General features: G+C 43.9%; 1 protein-coding gene across 3 annotated transcripts in view; it reads right to left on the minus strand.

Annotated features, from left to right (window-relative positions):
* LOC144684779 (voltage-gated potassium channel KCNC1-like) overlaps nucleotides 1-19,913 on the minus strand; it is a 119,251-nt gene extending 99,338 nt beyond the window's left edge. For all 3 annotated transcript variants that reach the window (XM_078548990.1, XM_078548989.1, XM_078548988.1), the window contains exon 1: nucleotides 19,072-19,913. In XM_078548990.1, the coding sequence (XP_078405116.1) occupies nucleotides 19,072-19,725 (654 nt within the window). In that variant the 5' untranslated portion in view covers nucleotides 19,726-19,913. The remainder of the gene's footprint in view (nucleotides 1-19,071) is intronic.
* Between the last annotated feature and the right edge of the window lie 2,816 nt (nucleotides 19,914-22,729).

Here is a 22,729-nt window from a genome sequence, read left to right on the forward strand (position 1 = left end):
TTCTTCTTCTCTACCGTATCTACGCCCCTTATAATTTTGTATACCTCTATCAGGTCTCCTCTGCTCTAAGGAAAACAACCCTAGCCTATCCAGTCTCTCTTCATAGCTGAAACGCTCCAGCCCAGGCAACATCCTGGTGAATCTCCACTGCACCCTCTCCAGTGCAATCACATCCTTCCTATAATGTGGTGACCAGAACTGCACACACTGCTCCAGCTGTGGCCTAATTAGCATTTCATACAGCTCCAACATAACCTCCCTGCTCTTATATTCTATGCCTCAGCTAATAAAGGCAAGTATCCCATATGCCTTCTTAACCAACTTATCTACCTGTGCTGCTGCCTTCATGGATCTATGGACATGTACACCAAGGTCCCTCTAATCTGCTGTACTTCCTAGGGTCCTACCATTCATTGTGTATTCCCTTGCCACGTTAGTCCTCCCAAAATGCATCACCTCACACTTCTCAGGATTAAATTTAATTTGCCACAGCTCTGCCCATCTTACCAGCCCATCTATATCATCCTGTAATCTAAGGCTTCCCTCTTCACTATTTACGACGCCACCAATTCTCATGTCATCTGCGAACTTATTGATCATACCTCCTATATTCACGTCTAAATCATTAACTGAATGTCCTCGGACACTTGTAGGACATGGTTGCTCCAAATTATTAACACAGCAGTCACTGAGGGTGTTGTAACTAGGGCACTGAAACCATCCAGGATGGCGCTATGGTCTTGTCTTCTGCACCTTCTCAAATCCCACTTCGCCCTCATCTCCCAATCTGGAATGAAGTACAAGCTTCAGATAGTGTAACAATGAATCTCTTGCTTTCCACCCACACCACCTTCCCTCACCCCAACCCTCCCCATCTGTATTTATGCTTTCAGAGACCCACTGGTCAGCCAGTGTAGCCTCACCGTGAAGGGTAAGAAGAAGAGCAGATGTCTGATGACAAAGCATTGTCACAGATACTGGTACTATGTGTACTTTAGAGGATAGTACAGCAGTGGGATCAGCGCATGGTGAGTCAGCGAACTTGAGTGGGCTGCAAGCAAGCCAGGAGAAAAGGATAGTTTCTGTGCTAGCTCAATAGAGGGTGGGGTTGCAGGCGAGTTCTACTGCAGAGGAAGCAGATGTGGCCTTTGATCATATGGCATACAGGAAAAGGCCGATGGTGTGCACACAGAAATATTTGGTGCATTGGAAGAGGGAGCCTGATGTCACTGTCAAGGAGCATAGAGGGGACAGTTCCAACTTGGCAGAGAGTTCACGCAGAGCTTGGAGCCCATCCTTTCCAGTGGGGAAGTGGTGGCCAACTCCATGAGAATACGTGATGCAGCATCTGATGGTTGATCTCAGCTTCATTGCAGCACCCAACATCTGAATGCTATAAAGGAAACTCAGGCTGAAGTCATGAGTTTTTGTGCCATGGCTTGGCTTATTGCCATGCACGATCAGCTTGGTACCATGCAGGCTTAGACTGCTGCCATTGTGGTTACAGATACCAGCGCTCAAAGGGGCTTTCAGGGTCTCGCAGCAATCCAGCAATCTGTACTCCAACAGGAGGTAATGGCAGTAGCTCCATGGTGCATGAAGCTGCTATCCTCTCTCAGGATGACAGAATTCATGCTCCCATCACTGCCTCTCTGCCAGTGCCCACTTCTCAGCCAAGCAGCCCAATTTGCTTTTGACCATGCTAAGGTGGTGCAGTCTGAAACTGGGCTATCAAATCTCAGAGCTATTCGAGGTTGCCCTGCAAATCCATCTGCTGTCTCCCCTATTGAAAGTCAACAGCCTTTCACCAACCATGCTGCAGCCACTGAGGTAGCACTGCATAGGCCAGGTGAAGGCACCCGCAAGACAGGCATTAAGGAAATGCACAAAGATAACTAGAAGAGTATTGTATGAAGTATTGTATTGGAAGTGTTGTTTGGATAAAGCTGTAATGGAATGGTTCTTTTGTGTGCTCCTTTATTTCAGGACTTTAACCAAGGGGATGCTGTGAGGGCTCGTAACATAGAGATGGAAAGGTGGGAAAGTCGGAAGTTTTTCAGGGGAACCACATGAGATGCTTATGGAACAATGATATCCTGGGTGCTTCCTCTCATCCTTCTCCTCCTCTTGAGATAGTCACTGAGGATCTGTTGACAAAGACTGCATCATCATGATTGCCGGGTTGTGGAGGTCGCAGTAGATCACCACAAGTCACAAGACACATTCCGGCAAATACTAAGCTGCCCAGGCAGTGGAACCATGGCGTTGATGGTGTGCCCTAGACTGGCTGCAGCATTGGGCTGATTAAAGAAGCACTACCCATATGTGGCCAAGGGCAGAGAGGACTTATGAGCCATGTACAGAGCAGGTAGTCCTTGTTGCCAACGGCAACCCTCTGGTTTTATGTGGTGGCTTGATCATGATGCAAATGGCCGAATGCCACAGTTGTGGCTGTTAGAAATATTCACCAATATGATGCTCTGTTCATGTTCAGGGATTGGAACCCTTTGTGATTTCCACCTATCTCCCCACTGAGATGCAGTACCCACAATGTCATGTGCATGCAGTCGGTGGCTCTCTGCACCACTGAAAAACCTGCTACCCTAGCAAAGCCACTTTCCCACTCCTTCTGCTTCCCTCTGCTCAGAAAGAAGACAATGAAGTCCCTTCCCCTGGTGTACAGGACCTCAGTGACCATCCAAGTGCAGCAATGCATGGTAAACTGAGAAATGTTGATGATGTCACCAGCTGCAGCCTGGAAGGACCCTGAGGCATGGTGACCAGGGTGACAGCACCATCCTTACCCTGCTCTCTAGCTGCAGGTCTGATTGGAGATGTTGACATATTTTAGTGACCACATCCTTGGTGAAATGTAGCTGTCTCAGACACTATTCTTGGCTGAGATGAAGGTAGGGAAAGTGCCCTCCTATTACCCTAGGCAGGGCCTTCTGTTCAACACTCCTCCACCTTGTGATGGCTGTTGATCCAGAAGCAGGCTTCCGAGTGGATCACTTGTGCTCAGTCATATATAGTTCAGTTTCTCTTGGGCTGCAGCATGATGGGAAGATGCAGTAGAGAGGAGAAGCTGTTCACAGAGGGAGAAGGAGGGCTTTCAGCGGGAGGTTGAGGCAGGAGGCTCTTTCGACAGTACTTCCAGATGCAAACTTATGACCAGTGCCTGTGGCAACTACACTTTGTCCAGGAGGTGGTCACCGAACTGCGCCACCATTTTCAATCAGACCTGGATGGCACTGCCAAAGGTCGTCAAGGTTAATCTGGCCTTCAACTTCTATACCTCAGCATCTCTCCAGGCTGGAGCCAGTGACACTACCAACATATCTCAGTTCACCATTCATCACTGTCTCAGGGAGGTCAGCGAGGACCTGTGTGCCAGAATAGGGAACTTTATTGTCTTCCCTCTAAGCAGAGAGGAGCAGGAAGAGGGGGTACATGGCTTTGCCAAGAAAGCAGGATTCCCAATAGAGTAGGAAACTATTGAATGCAAGCATGTAGCCTTGAGAGTGCCACATCTCAATGGAGAGGTGTTCTGCCACTGCAATGGATTCCAGTCCCTGAACATGCAGTTGGTGTGTGACCTGGCCCAGACCATCACATTGTTGAATTCCTGCTGTCCTAGCAGCAGTCATGATGCTTTCATCTTGCACCAGTCAACTATTCAAGCCATCTTCAACCAACAACATCCAACACAAGGACGGCTGCTTGGTGACAAAGGCAATTTGTTCTTTGTGCAGATGATGGCTCCCCTCCATCACCCACCCACACGTAGACCACACTTCTACAAGACAGCCATGCTGCATTGAGGAATGTCATGGAGCAGAGCATTGGTGTCCTGCCTGGACTACTTGGGGAAACCTCCAGTATTTAGTATTCACCAGAGCATCTATCTCAATCTATGATGGCCTGCTGCACCTTCCATAACCTGTCCATCATGAAGACTACCACCATTGCCACCAAGGCTTTTACAACCACCTCAGGAGGATGAAGAAGAAAAGGAGGAGGAGAAATAGGAAGAGCAGAGGCATCCAAGACATCATCACTCCAGACAGGCTATCCGTGAGCAGCTCATCAGACTCTGGTTCATTGGAAAAAAAACCCCTAGAAATCAGCATTGCTCCATACTTCCCCACCTTTCCATCCTTCTATTATAGAGCATTACAGCAATCTCTTGACCAAAGTACTGAAATAAAAGATACCACGAAACAACCATTCCATACCAACTTTCAAAGAACAAAGAACAAAGAAAAGTACAGCACAGGAACAGGCCCTTCGGCCCTCCAAGCCTGCGCCGATCATATTGCCCATCAACTAAAACATTTTGCACCTCCGGGGTCCGTATCCCTCTATTCCCATCCTATTCATGTATTTGTCAAGCTGCCTCTTAAATATCACTATCACACCTCCTCTGGCAGCGAATTCCAGACACTCACTACCCTCTGCGTAAAAAACTTGCCCCGCACATCTCCTCTATAGTTTTCTTCTCTCATCTTAAATCTATGTCCCCTAGTAATTGACTCTTCCACCCTGGGAAATAGCTTCTAACTATCTGCTCTGTCCATGCCACTCATAATTTTGTAAACTTCTATCAAGTTGCCCCTCAATCTCTGTCGCTCTAGTGAGAACAATCCAAGTTTCTCCAACCTCTCCTCATAGCTAATAACCTCCAGACCAGGCAGCATCCTGGTAAACCTCCTCTGCACTCTCTCCAACGCCTCCATATCCTTCTGGTAATGTGGTGACTAGAATTGCACGCAATATTCCAAGTGTGGCCTAACCAAGGTCTATACAGCTGCAGCATGACTTCCCAGCTTTTATACTCAATACCCCTACCGATGAAGGCAAGCATGCCATATGCCTTCCTGACTACCTTATCCACCTGCGTTGCCACTTTCAGTGACCTGTGGACCTGTACACCCAGATCCCTCTGCCCGTCAATGTACTTAAGGGTTCTGCCATTTACTGTATAATTCCTGCCTGTATTAGACCTTCCAAAATGTATTACCTCGCATTTGTCCGGATTAAACTCCATCTGCCATTTCTCCGCCCAAGTCTCCAACCGATCTATATCCTGTTGTATCCTTTGACAATCCTCTTCACTATCTGCAACTCCTCCAAACTTACTAATTAGCCCAGTTACATTTTCCTCCAAATCATTTATGTATACTACAAACAGCAAAAGTCCCAGCACTGATCCCTGCAGAACTCCACTAGTCACAGCTCTCCATTCAGAAAAGCACCCTTCCACTGCTACCCTCTGTCTTCTATGATCAAGCCAATTCTGTATCCATCCTGCCAGCTCACCTCTGATCCCGTGCGACTTTACCTTCTGTACCAGTCTGCCATGAGGGACCTTGTCAAAGGCCTTACTGAAATCCATGTAGATAACATCCACTGCCCTTCCATCGTCGATCATCTTTGCCACTTCCTCAAAAAACTCGATCAAATTAGTGAGACACGACCTCCCCTTCACAAAACCATGCTGCCTCTCACTAATACGCCCATTTGCTTCCAAATGGTAGTAAATCCTGTCACGAAGAATCTTCTCCAATAATTTCCCTACTACTGACGTAAGGCTCACCAGCCTGTAATTTCCTGGATTATCCCTGCTACCCTTCTTAAACAATGAAACAATATTGGCCATTCTCTAATCCTCTGGGACCTCACCCGTAGCCAGTGAGGATACAAAGATTTCTGTCAAGGCCCCAGCAATCTCCTCCCTTGCCTCCCTCAGTACTCTGGGGTAGATCCCATCTGGCCCTGGGGACTTATCCACCTTAATATTCTTCAAGACGCCTAACACCTCCTCTCCAACAACAATTTCAATAATACATACAATACTCGCCCATCTGCATTCCCTTTGTGCTTGCCTTTGCCTTGCCTAGTGCTCCTATTGCAGTTCCACCCCCATTTCTGCAGCATGGCCTGTGGATGGCTGCTGCTTTTCAGTTGATGACCTTGCAACTCACCCCCAGGCAGTTCTGGGCCTTCATGGCCCAGTTTCAGGCTGCACCACCTTAGACTGGGCAATAGAAGCCTGGGCTGCTTGGCTGAGAGGCAAGAGTAGGAGTACTAGCAGTGGTGCGAGCATCAAATCTGTCATCCTGAGAGAGGACAACAGGTTCGTGCAGCACAGAACCATGACCATTCCCCTGGACAGTGCCTCCGCAATCCTATATTCTGGTACAGCACAGATTTCTAGACTGCTATGAGATCCTGCAAGCCCCTTTGAGCATTGGTATCTGCAGCCATGATGACAGCAATCTGAGCCGGCATGGCAACAGGCAGATCTTGCACAGCAACAGAGATTTCATGACCTCAGTCTGAACTTGCACTGAAGCACTCAAATGTTATGTGGCTCTTGCCTGTGCTACAATAGAAGCTGAGACATCGGCCATCAGACGCTGCATCATAGCTGAGTCCACAAGTATGTGAATGAAGTTGGCCACCACTTTCATGCTGGACAAAATGCGCTAAGCTTGGTGCAAAGTCCTGTGCCAAGTTGGAGCGGGACTCATCCGTTCTCCTTGACAGTGACAACAGGCTGTCTGCACCAAGCATTTCTGTGTGCATGCTTATCAGCCTTTTCCTGAACACAGCCCAATCAATGTCCCCATTAAAGTCCTGAAGCAGAACTCACCTACAGCCTAGCCCTCCAGCAAGCTGGCACTCACACTGTCCTTTCTGCAGCCATCTTAACTAGTGACTTACATCAGGCAGATCATGCCTCTATCGTATAAGTTATGTGCAGTGCCAGTATCTGAGCTGGTGGCTGTGAGTGGTAGATCGAATGTCAATGCTTCTTCTTCAGACGTGTGATGTTCCTCTGGGCCGTTATCCTGAAGCACCCCTGGCTTGCCAGGCAGAAGGTCTTAGGTATCTGAAAGCATAAATACACAAGGGGAGAACAGGGGTGGTTGGAATGTAAGAGCTGAACAGTTACATCATGTGCAATTTGTACTTCATACAAGATTGTGGAATGAAGGTGATGTGGGATTTGCTAAATGCATGAGGCAGGAACATACCATCATCCTGGAGGGATTCAGCAACACCAATTATCTTGGACTCAATGATGACCATGCCAATAATGCTGAGCACAATTTCCCCCAAGGGGCTCAGGAGATGCAGCTGTGCCTGTCCCTCATCAGGTCTTTTCCTCCTGTTATGTGCCACGTTGTCCTGTAAGAGAGAGAGGGAAGAGTGTCAGTGAGTGTGTTACAATGTGCTTAGATGATGTGCCTGTCACAGCTGAATAGCTGGAAATGTGTTGAAACTGTGAGGTGTGGGCGTGAGGCTTGCAGCAGAGGTAAGTGTGTGATGGTGAGATTTCATCTGAATGTTAGGCATGAGTCCTAATTGCTAGAAAATGCTAATGGGTGAGTGATGTAGGTGTAGTGCATTGAGCAGGGTGTGAAATTGATGGTGTGATTTGTACGATATGGCATTTAAAGATACATTCACTAACCTTGACCATTCCTTTGAGGTCACCATATCCAGGTCCTCGGGGCCAGCCAACTGGCATTGACCTCCACGGCTAACTGCTACACTGTCTTTGCAGTGTTTATCTGCAGAAAGATCCTCCTTTCCATCTTCTGTACGAAGGCTCCACTGCTGCATCAGAGAACCTAGGAGCCCTCTCTCTGGCCTGCTACGCCATTACTCAGATTTCTTCCACTCAGAGGGTGGGATGGGGCTTGAGTGGGGTATGGACACCTGCATGGACCAGTGAAGCCGAATGGCCTATTTCTGTGCTGCAAGTTGTAAGCAATTATTCTAATATTCTCGTGACTTCCAGCACTCTCCCATCTAAGAGGTCCAAGCTGATTTATAAAGTGCAGGCTAGTTTCAATTGGTTCTAGTCTTGCACAAACCTGGGCCTCCTGCTGGGTGTTCAGCCATTCAGCTTGAAGTTTGTATGCTACCTCCATCACTTCCATTGGTTCAGGGGTAATAGCACATCGTGATCCTCATGCCCACAAGCGGGCCTTATTGAATATTTTTTTCTCCTTAGTGAGGGCAAAAAATGAGGGATACAAGGGTTGGAGTTATTATTTTCCTGGGTTTTGGGAGCAACTTTGATGAACCATGTGACGGGGCTTCTCTATGCCTGTTTGTCCTTATGTTCCTATGTACCTGACCTGGGAGTGCTTGATGGGACAGACTAGAAACATAGAAATATAGAACATTTACAGCATAGAAGGAGGTCATTTAGCCCTTTGTGGCTGCGCTATCTGATAAAGATCTATCCTGCCTCATCCCACTTTCCAGCTCTTAGTCCAGGTTACAGCATATCAGGTGCTTATCCAACTTCTTATTAAATACGATGAAGGGTTTTGCTCCTACCATCCTTTCAGGCAGTGAGTTCCAGACCCCACCACATTCTGGATGAAAAGAATTCTCCTCAACTCTCCTCTAATTGTTCTGCCAATCACTTTAAATCTTTAGAACTTTAAGCAGGCCGTTCACCACTATCTTCTCAAGGGCAATTAGGGATGGGGCAATAAATGCTGGCCTAGCCAGCAATGGCCACATCCCATGAATGAATTTAAAAAAATACACCCTGGCTATTGACCTCTCTGCTAACATTAGTCCTTCCTATCCACTCTATTTAGCCCCCTCATAATTTTATGCACCTCATTTATATCTTCCTCAGCTTCCTCCGTTCCAAAGAAAACAACCCTAGCCTATCCAATCTATCCTCATAGTTAAAATTCTCCATTCCTGGCAACATCCTCATAAATTTCTGGACCCTCTCTAGTGCAATCACATCCTTCTAGTAATACAGTGACCAGAACTGTAACCAATACTCTAGCTATGGTCTAACTAGTATTTTATACAGTTCCAGCATAATCTCCCTGCTCTTATACTCTAGGTCTCGTAAAGTATAGTTTCCTGCGCACCTTCTTAACCACCTCATCTACCAGTCCTACTTCCTTCAGAATTTATGGACATGCACACTAAGGTCCCTCTGTTCCTCTACAACTTCTCAGTATCGTACCATTTACTATGTTTTCCCTTGCTTTGTTTGCCCTCCCTAAATGCATTATCTCACACTTCTCCAGATTGAATTCCATTTGCCATTTTTCTGCCAATCTGACCAGTCCATTGATATCTTTCTGCAATCTACCGCTTTCTATCTCACTATCAACCACAAAGCCAATTTCCACGTCATCTGCAAACTTCTTAGTCATGTCCCTTACATTTACATCTAAATCATTGATAAATACCATGAACAACAAGGGACCCCCACTGGTTTGGGTTTTCCAATCACAAATATAACCATCGGCCATTATCCTTTGCTTTCTTCTGTTGAGCCAATTTTGGGCCCAACTTGTCACTCTTCTTAGATCTCACAAGCTTTTAGTTTTCTGACCAGTCAGCCATGTAAGACCTTGTTAAAAGCCTTGCTAAAATCCATATAGACTACATCAAACACTCTACCGTCATCAACCCTCCTTGTTACCTCCTCAAAAAATTAAATCAATTTAGTTAAACACAACCTTCCATATATCAAATGTTTGCTGACTGCCCTTGGTTAATTCAGACCTTCTAAATGATGATTTATACTGTCTCTTGGAATTTTTTCCAATAGTTTTGCCCACCATCAATATTCAGCTGACTGACCTGTAATAGCATGAGCTATCGCCTTTTTAAACACGATACAACATTAGCAGTTCTCTAGCCCTCCAACACCACGCCTTTAGCCAGAGAGACTTGCATCCTGGCCTGCTGGTTTATCAACTTTCCAGGATGCTAAATGCCTTAATATTTCCTCACTCACAATGTTTATCCCATCTAATATTTCACACCCCTCCTTTTGTATAATGTCTGCCTCATCCCTGTGTTTTGTGAAAACATATGCAAAGTATTCATTAAAAGCCATGCCCAATTCATCCACCTCCTCTCACAAGTCATCTTTTTGGTCTTTAATTAGTTCTACTCTTTCCTTAGTTACCCTCTAGCTCTTTATGTGTTTATATAACATCTTTGGGTTTTCCGTGATTTAACTTACCAATATTATTTTCATGTCTTCTCCTTGCTTTCGTAATTTCCTTTGTAATTTTGAAATCATATGTCCAAGTATCCATCTGTACCCTCAGTTCATCTGCCTTATTCACTAGATTCTTTGTATTGAAGTATATAGCACTAATCACTGAACAGCTCCTTTGTTGTCTATTTTCTAGCCTTTGTTTCCACAGCCTTCCATCTCGCTTACTAATTTCCTGCTTTCTATTTCAAGCTTTGCTTCTCTCCCTACTGAATCCACAATCAGGTTGCCATCACACTGCTAAGCTAGTTTAAACCTTCCCCAACAGCACTGGCAAACCTTCCTGCCAAGATATTGGTCCTGACCCTGGTGACTGCAAGCTGTTCAGCTTGTACAGGTCCCACCTGCACCAGAACTGCTAGCAATACCCCTTCCTACTCCTCTACCTCTCCAGCCATGCATTTAGCCACACTATCCTCTCATTTCTGTACTCATTAGCATGTGGCATGCTGAGTAATCATTTGAGATCCAACTTTTTAATTTCTTTCCTAACTCCCTAAAATTTACTTACTAGACCTTATCCCTTTTTCTACCTATGTCATTGTACTAATATGCACCATAGTCCCTAGCTGTTCACTCTCAGAAATGCCTGTCTGTTCCCCTATCACTATTGCTTTCCTGGCCATTCTCCTCCATGATTCCCCCCTCCCACTCACCCACACACAACCAAGCTACCCATGAGATGTGACCTTGGCTCTGGTTATATTTCCCAGAGGAACCACTGCCCTCACCAGTATTCAGAACTGAGTACTAGTTAGAGAGGGAGATGCACTCAGAGGACTCTTGCAATACCTGCCTAGAATACCTTAACTGTCTGGCAGTCATTCATTCCTTCCCTGCCTTCATACTCTTAAGGTGCGGGGTGACCACCTCCAGATACATGCTATCCACATAGCAAAAGGAAGCTTTAACCTCTACTTAACTTGTGTTATACCTAATCTGGAACTGTTTGAAGGGAGATTTGGCTTAACATTCTCCTATGTTTTACCTAACAGAAGCATTTAATGGAAAGGGGCCTTAACTCTATCTAGTGCAGATGTTGCGAGTTCTTAGATTGGGGAAAGACCTAGTACGCTTGAAGCATTGTTCAGAAAAATGCTTGCTGTAAAGGATTTGGAAAACCTACCCTATATAACTACATTATACCTGAAGTAGGAGTGCTTGATGCTGACAATAATTTGAGAAGTCCCATTCTCCAGTACAAGCATGTATAAAATTCATAAAAGAAAACTCATTGCCAGGCAATGACCATTTTCAATAAGAGAGAATCTAATCATTCCGCTTGACATTCAATGGCATTACCCTCGCTGAATCCCCCATCATCAACATCCTGGGGTTGCTATTGACCAGAAACTGAACTAGACTAGCCATATAAATACTGTGGCTACAAAAGCAGGTCAGAGGCTAGCAATCCTGCGGTGAGTAACTCACCTCCTGACTCCCCAAAGCCTTTTTGCCATCTACTAGGCACAAGTCAGGAGCGTAATGAAGTATGGTCCACTTGCTTGGATGAGTGTAGCTCCAATAACATTCATGAAGCTCAGCACCATCCACCACCTTAAACATTCACTCCTTCTACCACTGGTGCACAGAAGTGCTAGTGTGTACCATATACAACATGGACTGCAGCAACATGCCAAGGCTGCTTCAGCAACATCTTCCAAACCCACAACCTCTACCATTCAGATGGAGAAGGACAGCAGTCGCACGAGAACAACACCACTTGCAAGTTCCCCTCCAAGACACACACCATCCAGACCCGGGACTTTATCGCCTTTCATTCATTGCCACTGCATCAAAATCCTGGAACTGCCTTCCTAACAGCACTGAAAGTATACCTACACCACAGGGATTTCAGCGGTTCAAGGAGGTGGCTCATCATCACCTCATCAAGGACAACTAGGGATAACAACAAATGCTGTCCCTGCCAGCAATGCTCATATCCCATGAACGAAGAAAAAAAACTAATTAAAATGGAGAATACACTCTCAGTGATGTAGTGTAATCTTTCCACTCACGCACACACTCTGTGCTCACACACATACTCCCCCACATAGCAAGCTTGAACATATGGGGAACAGGTTCTCTGAAGCATGCAATTTGCACAATATAAATAATTCATTAAATTTCTTACATCTCAGAGCTACTACACATCTTCACCATCCCATCCCCCCAACCCCCAGCAATGATCTGTACAAATACTCTACCTGACCAATCTGCAATCTTAGTACCAAGCTGTAGGTCTGATTTTAACAGACTTCAGAAACAGGATGTAAGCAGATGGCTGACAGCCAATGGCCCTAACATAATCTACAGCCACCACAAGGGAAATCTGAAAAAAATATATAAACATGCTTTGGATCGACATTCATTTTGTGCCATTACATGTTTATCTCTTTTTTTTTTGCTAAGAAACTAGCTTTCTGCATTCACCAGCGCATAATTTTCCTCCACGTTAAAATGAATGGGTAGAAAATCATGGGGTGGTAAGCACACAAGCGGGAAACCCCAGATACTGATTCCAGCACCTAACCCACAAGTAACCAGTTACAAATAAACTTTGACAGGGTGGGGAGGAGTATTACAGTCTAGGCGACCCCTATCCATATCCAAATTGTGCAACTTCCAGTCAAGAAATCAGGAGCAAGAACTCTGAAAAGGGCACTGAAGAGGCCAACTGTAGCACCTTGACTGGTCTCCTATCAGCAGAGACCAGGGATGCAAAATGATCACATCTCTAATCCATGTAATTCATTACCATAGCAGGCTGTGTTTTCTGTACATTGTTTTTTTTAAAATAATTATTCCAAAATCATTGTTGTTAGTAAATTTTACTAGAAAATCTTCCAGTCGAGACAGGAACATGAACAGTTTCCAACATAGTTTGGAATCAGATCTAAGCTTATATCTTATTTTTGACTTTTTTGTTTGTTTTTTCATTTAACACAATGAGGGGTGAGAAATTAAACAATTTTAGGCTCAGTGTCAGCATCAAGCACTTGCAGGTCAGGTACAAAACAGTTAGTTGCAGAGGAAAGCTTCATCTGCACTGGCCTAACAACATATGTCAGACAGAGTTTAAGGAGAGCCTTCCTGCTGTACCAGGGCATTAGTTTCCATTTCCCACATCAGCCATCTGTGATTTTTCTGGAGAAGAATAATTATGAAGCAGAGCAAATAGGTGACCTAAAGCCAAGGAGAATATTTGGGAAGCAGTTCCCACTATAAAATTACGCCCAGTGCAAATATAGGAAAAGAAAGAGAGAAATCAAAACATGAGTAATTGACTGGGGAGAAGAATAATTATACCAAGGGAAAAGAAACTTCTCCAAGATTAAATGGAAGGAAAATTTAGCAAATAGAAATGTAGCAATGGAACATATTTAAACAGAGGATGGAAAGATGCAATTCAAGAGCACTTCAATAAAGGAAAAAGGAAAGTACCTTGAAGACTGGGATTTCCTGGATGAACAGTGAAATTAGCTCAAATTAAATATTAAAAACAGCAAAAAAGATTAGCACATTGGGCAAATTGTTCTTTTTTAAAAATCAATGGCAAATATAAAATGTATAGGAAACCTACAAAAGAGACATTAGAAAGACTAAAAATGAGCAAAGCAGTAAGCCTTTTAAAGTCACATTAGTAGGCAGAGAATAATCAAACTGAATACAGTAATAATAAAAAAGGAGGCAAGCTTGTCTTAGGGAGTTAGGGGATGGAAATACTCTGCCTCAGTTTTCACAGAGGAAGTGGATATTAGAATTGTAAAGCTGCCAGAGGTAGTTATTAACAAGAAATGGTAATAAAGAAGTTTCTCAAACTTTAAAGCAGACAAGCTATCGGGGCCAGCTGATTTATATCTGAGGATCCTGAAGACAAGTAAGGAAAAAATATCAAAACCATGATCAGTGCATAAAAATGGAAAGAAAACTGAAATGTTTGCTATGAATGTATTATCAGTCTGAATGGGGAAGAGAAAATGATGATGGAAACCAGAGAACATGTACCAGCAAAGAACAGGAAAAGAGATATAATGTTCCAAAATACTTTGGAAAGAAAATCTATGCCTGGGGACTGGAGGGTGGTAAACATGACACTCCTCTTCAAAAATAGAGAGAGGGATAAGCTAGGAAGTCTAGGTCAGTTAGTATCACTTTAGTCTGCAATATGGGATGAAATTACTGAGTATTTACAAAAACATGAGCTAGACCAGACACTGAATTCTTAAAAGGAAAGTCATGCTTGACCAACCTAATACAATACTTTGGAGAAATAAGAGTGAGGATAGATAAAGGAAATTTAGTGTATGTGTTCAAAAAGCACTTGGCAAGGAATCAAATAAGAGACTTTTGGCAAAGATACTTGCACTTACAATTAAAAGGACATATATTTAACATAGATAAGTAATTAAAGGGAAAGGGTAGAGTGTGAGGGAATAGGAAGTTTCCCCGAATCAAACAATATGAGTAGTGCTCAGTAAGGGTCTCTGTTAGGCTGTCTTTATTTGGCTTTCTAACTTCATAGAAACAAAATTAGGAGCAGGAATAGGCCACTCGGCCCCTCGAGCCTGCTCTGCCATCTAATAAGATCATGGCTGATCTGATTGTAACCTCAGCTCCACATTCCTACTAACCACCTACTTCCTCTTACCTTTCCTACACAAATTTATATTTAAAATCTTCATCACATTTTTTCTGTCATGTTTCACATTCTAGATTCCTACTTATCATGAAAAGTGTTTGCATAAACTTATTACACTGTAATTGCACTGTCCTGCCAGTGATGGTACTATAGTGCATCAGTGTTACATCTTCTAGCTGCTCAACCTATAGTGCAGAGGAATCCCTTTGCACCAATAAACTCAACTATTCTTTGCCCTCTAAAGCTCGCCACCTGAAGACTACACAAGGCCTTGACTCCCTGTGTGCTCCACAATCAAAGATAGGCTAGTGTATATGTTAATAACCTGGACTTAGGAATTGATGGGAAAATATTGAAAATTGTCACTGATACTAAGTTGGGGATTCTAGCCAAGACTGATAATTGTTACTGCCATGCAGCATGGCAGACAGGAGGCAAATGCAATTCAATATGGTAAAGTGTGAAGTCATATATTTTGGAAATAATAATGAAAGATAATACATCCTACATAGCACAATTTTAAATGGAGCTGATCAGCAAAGGAACCCTGTCATCAAGTGATGCAGGACATTAAGGTAACAGTGCTAGAAGATAAGACCACAAAAAAGGCAAACAATTACCTTAGCTTTGTATCTAGTGCCATAGAATACAACTGCAAGGAATATAAAACTACATAAGTTTGAACTTATATAAGGCCTTAATTAGACTGTTGGAGTGTGCATTTCTGGGTACCTCACTAGAGGGAGGATGCAATGGGGAATTTGCAGTGTGCATTTAAAAGGAGGTTACCATAATGAGGAATTATAGTAGGAAGAGAAATTTGTGGAGTTGCTGTTTTCATAAGATCTGGAAAAGTTAAGAAATAGCTTGACAGAGGGTTTCAGTATCAAAAGGTAAAGATAGATTTTTCCATTGGGCTAAGGAAGATGGTGACAAAACAGCATAGATTTTAAGAATCGCAAAAAGCATTAAGGCAAAAGTTAGAAAAATGTCTTTACATGGGAATAATGATGAATATGGTATTACCTGCCAAAAGCCATTCTTACAATCAAAGTCCATATTTTTTGAAGGAATTTAATAATTGCATGGAAAGGCTGGTATTAATGAATACAGGAAGTGAACAGGAGACTGATGTTTCAAGGTGGTGTCCCATGTGGAGAACACATCCAGGGTATGCTAGATGTCCAAATGCATTGTTTCTGTGTTGTAAAGGTCTGTAATTTAATGATGTAGTGCTAAGTTACTGGCAGTCATGTGCTTTGGGGTCCATGCCCACCAGGATCTGGAGTGACTATTCTATGCTCATTTTGATATAGACCCAAAATGAACAGAGGTGACTTTTATCCCACCAAACTGCTTGGATTTGAGCCAAGGTCCCAGGGGTGAAAGGGCAGTGACTAACCCACTGCATTATCTAATTTCACTAACTGTATTGTATTAAAGAGGCAGCGTTGGCAGGAAAGTGTTTGATGCAGAGGCGTAAATGTCTTGAAATGTCACATCACATGCATGACATTAGGACTAATGCGATACGCTGTTCTCCACCTCACCCACCAACCAAATCAAATAAAAATTTGGCCTAACGTTTGCTTTTCAAGAAGATGGGGTTTTCCTGATTATAATGAAGAATCAATTGGCCGGCATGTCAAATAAAAAAAAACGTACATCTACCATGCCTAGAAGTTGTTTCCAATCACCCTCCACGCACATCATCATTCTCCTTAAAAAAAACTACCCCCCTCCCTCCCACCTATGCCTTCGCTAACTTGCTATATATTGGTCCCCAGTTGATTATAAACTCATTCAAGAATGAGAACACCATGAAAACACAGTGATAAACAGCAAAGCAATCCGATTTAAACGCTCTTGCTTTTACTTTCCGAATATGGAATTAATTATAATCATTGATTCGGTCATTTCCATGTCTATTTTCGTTTATGTATTTGACATGAGGCAGTTCATTCCATGCTTTTATTCCTCACACTGAGGGAATTTGCTCTATCTGCTATATTATATATAATTTCAATTTACGAGTAGGAATATCGGCAACGTTAAGCAGATCCAAGTAACTTCAGTGTAATGTCACTATTGGTGACGGTACATTTATGAAGGTCATTTGCTTTTATCCTGTCTCACACCGAAGAACCCACACCATTTCAGCACAAAAACTCTAAGAAAGTATGAGAGGGCAGCCTAGATGGCAGATCCCATTCTTGAGCTGTACAATTTGCAAGAAAGGGTGTTAATCCACCAGATTCAAGGTCAATCTGCTTCTATCTCTGTTCGCGCACTGCATCAAACTAATGGGTTAATTCCGCAGCTGCAAGTCAAAGAATTTATCCTCCGTGACGGTCTGTCTGTCTATCTGTATTTCAGTATTCCTGCTGTTCATGTGTTGGTTTGTCGACTGTAAACATCCGTTTCCCTTCCTCACTGCAGAGATTTCAGGAAAATCGGACGTGGTGCCAGGTACCACCTGCTGGAGCATGGAGGAAGCACGCACTGCTTCCTGAAGCCCAATGTTTTCTCTCTCTATGTATATATACCGCAGATTCTGGGATCCAGTCCGGAAAAATCACATGATTTGGTTTTGCTGCATATGAAAGGAATTGTTTCTTTGAAATAACGACGAAAGAAATTGCAATGGGCATCATGGATAGACATTCCACTGTCTCTGGTGAATCGAGCACCAAAACACATGGTTGGCGGGGGGGGGGGGGGGGGGGATGTTAGAGAGGATTGGGGAATGTATACAAACCAACATGGAGCATGTAAACGTTCTGAGAATGATTTGAGATTTCTCACATATAGAAAGATTTACTATTTACTGCTACTTATCGGATTGTTTAAAATGCAGGTTCCTGCCTTCTCTCTCCCCTGTCCTTCATACATTCTCAATTTGTTTAGAAACCAGCACAACATTCCGATTTCGTTGAACATCACGTGTGCTAAGACATTAGCAGGAGAGCCTGAATTACATGCGGTGCTCCAACACAATTATTATGCAATAACAGTGACATTGCGAGTTAATATCGCCACTGATCTTGCCCCAAATAAGTGCATCGCCCCATCGAGAATCCGGTTCTTCATCTGAAACGGGTGATTTCAATCTTTGGGGCACGGAGACGTTTGAGATGAAGAGGATGCACTTATTATTGGTGATTGGTCACAATGTACAATGTCACCACCTATCTATCAGTCTTTAAATAATCTACAAATCGATAGCTATCATTTTCTGAGGGCAGTGATAATAATGTATCACGGCATCTAGCCAGCAATATAGAAGAGAAAAACGCTTTAAACCTCAACATCCATCTCAGCCGCTTTGTAGAGTGTATAAACATGGACTTGATACGGAATATGTCATACTTTGCAGGATTACTGAGATATACATTTGCACTTAGAGGTGTTTTAATTGTATTGATGTTAGCACTTTATGGTAACGTTGTTCGTGTTCATCTTGCTATTTCCAGCCTGAGTCTTTTTTTAACCAAAGATCAAAACATATACAGTGCCTAGAATCACTGGCTTCCTTCTGTAAGATGACCCATGGCTCATTTTTTTTAAAGAATAAAACTGGGATCTGAGGTTAAAGTGGCGACTCTCAGATTCCTCTGCAGTCTGCTCCCGGGGTGCACGCCTATGGAATATCAATGAGCCCCAATTTGAAACGCACTCCTGCTGTGCGCTACCTCAGTAGCTTTGATCAGAAGCACCAGTCCTCCGAAATAAAGCGAGTCCCGCGTTACCTTATATTTCCAGTTCCCAGAAAACCCTCCAAGTAACCCACCAATCTAATTGGCATTTCCAATTACTAACTTCTCTCTAAAAAAAATGCTCCCTGGAAAACGGCCATCACAACCTCTCGGCAACGGACACCTAATATTGTGAAGAAGGGCTTTGCGCCCACTTGAACCGCATCAATATCTGTCACCTCTACCCCCAGTATGTGCTGAACAAGTTTACATTTATTTATAGATACTCGGTTTTACTACAACCACCAGTGGGCTTGTTCTAAGCCCCTTAACAATTTGTAATCTTCTCATCTTAAATCGGAGATACAACACCTCAGTCTAGTATTCCTAGAATTCTGCTGTATGCATCCCCCAGGTACCCTCGGTCTAGTTCGCAGCATTCAATCCTCCTCTTCTCTACCTCCTCAAATGACTGTTATGTAATTATGCTCCTTTCGATATGAAGTCAATTGGGACATGCCCTTTTGCATTCATTTTAATTGGATGCATTTCTACAATTGCTCCTCAATTCATTTGACCAAGTTCTAACGATGTAGGATCGTGTTTGAATGCTGTGGTGCTCATGTGAAGATTATTTGACAGGAGATTTTTTCAAATGTATTTTTTCTTACCCGTGCATATTTAGAGGAATAAGGGTCTTCAAAAAGAGCCCAAATGCGACGTTGCCATTTCCTCCACCAGCCAGCTTTGGCCCCAGCTTCGGGGGAGCAGTCTCCCAGGGCGAGGCGCTTGGTGTCCAGTTCGTCCTCCGAGTCCGCGACCCCGTCTCCCCCGCCTCCGCCGTCACCGTCGCCGCTGTTGAGGTCGGGGGACTCGAAGCTGTCCAGAGCTTCCTCGGCGTCTCGGTGCTGCCGGTAAGTCATCCAGCAGCAAGGCTCCACGTCCGTCTCATCGATGCCCCAGAAGGCGATCTCTTCCTCGTACAGGGGTCCGCACACATCGGCCGGGCAGTGCAGCTTGCCCGTGCGGTAGTAGTTGAGGATGTGGGCGAAGACCCCCGGGTGGCGATCGAAGAAGAACTCGTCCGCCTTGGGGTCGTAGTCGAAATTGGCGAAGGCGCCGGGCTCGGTGAGCCATGCCAGCCGGGTGCCGGGCAAGGTCTTCAGGGTACTCCGGTACGTTTCGTGCCTAGTCCCTCCCACGTTTATCACGATGCGATCGTTGTCGTCGCCTTTGCCCATCTCCTCGATCAGACATGTCGCGGAGGGAGGTCGCTTTCCTGGGGTGCTGCCGCGGGAGGTGGAGACATGGACTGAGCTGATCATTCAACACCACGGACAGCGGCCAGGCATCCGTCCACTGGCCGCACTCACCGCCTGTTCCCAGCCCGGGTTAACCAGCAGCTTCCCCCCGACCAACACACACACACACTCACTCACTCACTCACACCGTCACCGCCACCGAGCTCACAGCTTCACTATCGATCCGTCATGTGTTGCATCTACATTGTTATGGTTTTTTATTGGAGGCCGGCGGTGCTGGAAGGAGACAAGCGAGAGAAAGAAAAGGCAGCGCTCTGGAAGGAGGAGCTCAGCCCCCATCCGCCGCCAGACAAGCTGCGCAGCCGCGAATTCAGCTTCCCCCCCACCGCCCCCGCCAGCTCTCCAAACACCATCCAAGGTCCCAGAGCCCGTGACAGCTGCCAGACACTAACACTGAGATATGTTCATACCTAAAGAACCAGAGCTGCCCATAGACAGAACTATTACATTAACGTTACATGCGACTGGGCCACCTTATTTTTGAGGCCACATTTTTTTTAGGAGGATGGCAAGTATGATGGGAATCGGGAGTTTTTCTTAATTTGTTCATGGAATGTGGCCATCGCTAATTGCCCTTGAGCCACCTTCTTGAACTGCTGCAGTCCACATTGTGGAGGTACTCCCACTGTTTGGCTAGGGAGTTCCAGGGTTTTGACTGAACCATGGTGAAGGAATGGCAATATATTTCCAATTTTAGATAGTGTGTGGCTTGGAGGGGATCTTGCTGGTGGTAGGATTCCCATTTGTGTCTGCTGCTCTAGTCCTTCCAGGTAGAAGCTGTGGGTTTGTGAGATGCTTTTGAAGAAACCTTGGCAAGTTTCTGCACTGTATCTTGTAGATGGTACACACTGCTGCCACTGTGCACTGGTGGTGGAGGGGGTGAACGTTGGACAACACAGAAACAGACATTCATGTACATATACACAGATATTCACACAAGAGAGGCACACTTACATAGACTCTTGCACATACACACAGATAGACACAGACACACATACATGCAAACAAGTACATAAATACAGGCATACTCACACAGGCAGTTGGACAGAGGCATTCACACAAACAAATATGCACTGACACACAGGTATCTACTTACACAGACACACATGCACACACACACGCATGCACACATATATCACATACATGCAGCCCTTGTGCTTTCCGACAGATTATTAAAGCTTACTCTCAAAAGGAGCTGAGGGCCAGGTTTTCAAATGTTTCCTAAGCCTGCCAACATTTGCTTCTTCCACAGAGACCTCAGTATCAATCACATAGACTCCATATTTCAGAGGTCACTACAGTTAATGTTATAGGTATATCAATATCAGTGTCACACAAAACAGGATTGATAAATATCCGAGAATGAATTAAAAGGCAGTATCAAGGGGGTTCAGATGATGCCATAATTCACAAAGAAAAGTCATTATAGTTTCTGAATGTCATCTGAAATATAAGATGAATTTACTATATTTAACACTCGTCCAGGATGTGTTATTTTATATTATATATAGTGCACAAGTGCTTTTCTTTATAAGGAGTTGTTGCTGCCTAGCTGTATGTCTTGTGGTTTATGTATTCATGTGTGCCTTGCTTTATGAATTCAATACACATTCTTCCTCATCTGTGTTTTTGTGATGTGAGTATGTTCCTTCTTGTATTTCTATTTCCCTTGGAAATTAAATGGATGGTGCAGAATCACTATTACATTGGTGAAAGGAGCCACAAAGTTTGATGGATCGTTTGTTTTTCATTTTGTGGTTTCTTATGCTGTCGTGGATGGACTGTAATTTTTTGGTGCATGTTACTTGTTATGTTTATTGTTCTGAATAACATTGTAGAGTTACTAAGGGGAAATCTGCCACTCAACTATCTCCAGTTGCTTTATCAATGACCTTCCCTCTGTTCTAAGGTCAAGGGTTCATCTGTTACTGATAATTCTGCAGTGTTTAGCCCCATTTATACTTTCTTTACTAGCATACAGCAGGACCCAGACAAATCCAGCCTTGAGGAACACAAATTCTAGGTAAATTACTATTATCAAACAACAGAAATCCCAGCCCTTTCCCCTTGATTTCCAATGGCACAATCAAGTCCACCATTATCAATGGGAGTTACCATTCACCAGAAGCTGAACTGGTCTATATCAACATTTTGGCTGTATGGGAAAGGCAGAGGCCATATTCTCCATGATGAGTAGTTCACATTCTGACCCCTGACTCCAATCCACCATCTACAAAGCTCAATTCAGGAAGGTCCACTGCCATCTACTTAGGGTAACTAAGAATGAGCAATAAATACAGAATTGTTAGTGTCACCCACGTCATAAGAACAACAGAAAAAATTCTTGTGCATTATCACTGTTGGTGTTTGCACTGTGTTGTGTTTGTGCTAGGTCTTCCATGTAGCATGCTGTCAGTTTTATGTGTGTCTCATAGCTGTCTGATGTTTTCTGTGCCATATGGTATATGTGTCATTGTGTATATCTGTTAGTCTGAATATTTAATTTGTGCCTGTTACCCATACATTGATTGATATCTTATATACAACTGGTGGTTGTATATTGTGTTTTTTTAATATGTGGTACGTTTGGATAGTGTTTACCTATGTTTTTGACACTTGTATACTGTTGTGAGCTGTGAGTTGCCTGTTGTGTATTATGTAATTCATTACACATTGACAACATGTAAAGAAGATGCATTTATATAGCAGATTTTATATCCTCAGGTCATTTCAAACTGTTTCATAGCCAATGAAATAATTCTGAAGTACTGTCTTAATGTAGGCAAACTTAGGTACTTGTATTGAAATCTTCCGTATTGTGTTTCATTGTTAAGCCGACAACATCTGCACTGGCTCGGCCACTTTCACTGGATGGATGGTGGCCGTATACCCAAAGACCTTCCATACAGAGAATGGCCACTAGGTCACGACCTCCTGGGAATCCATACCGCCACTGCAAGGACACCTGCAAACGAGATTTGAAGATGGTGGATATTGACACTAATGA

The sequence above is a fragment of the Cetorhinus maximus genome, chromosome 9 (genome assembly GCF_964194155.1).
Source record: "Cetorhinus maximus chromosome 9, sCetMax3.hap1.1, whole genome shotgun sequence".
NCBI classification, from domain to species: domain Eukaryota; kingdom Metazoa; phylum Chordata; class Chondrichthyes; order Lamniformes; family Cetorhinidae; genus Cetorhinus; species Cetorhinus maximus.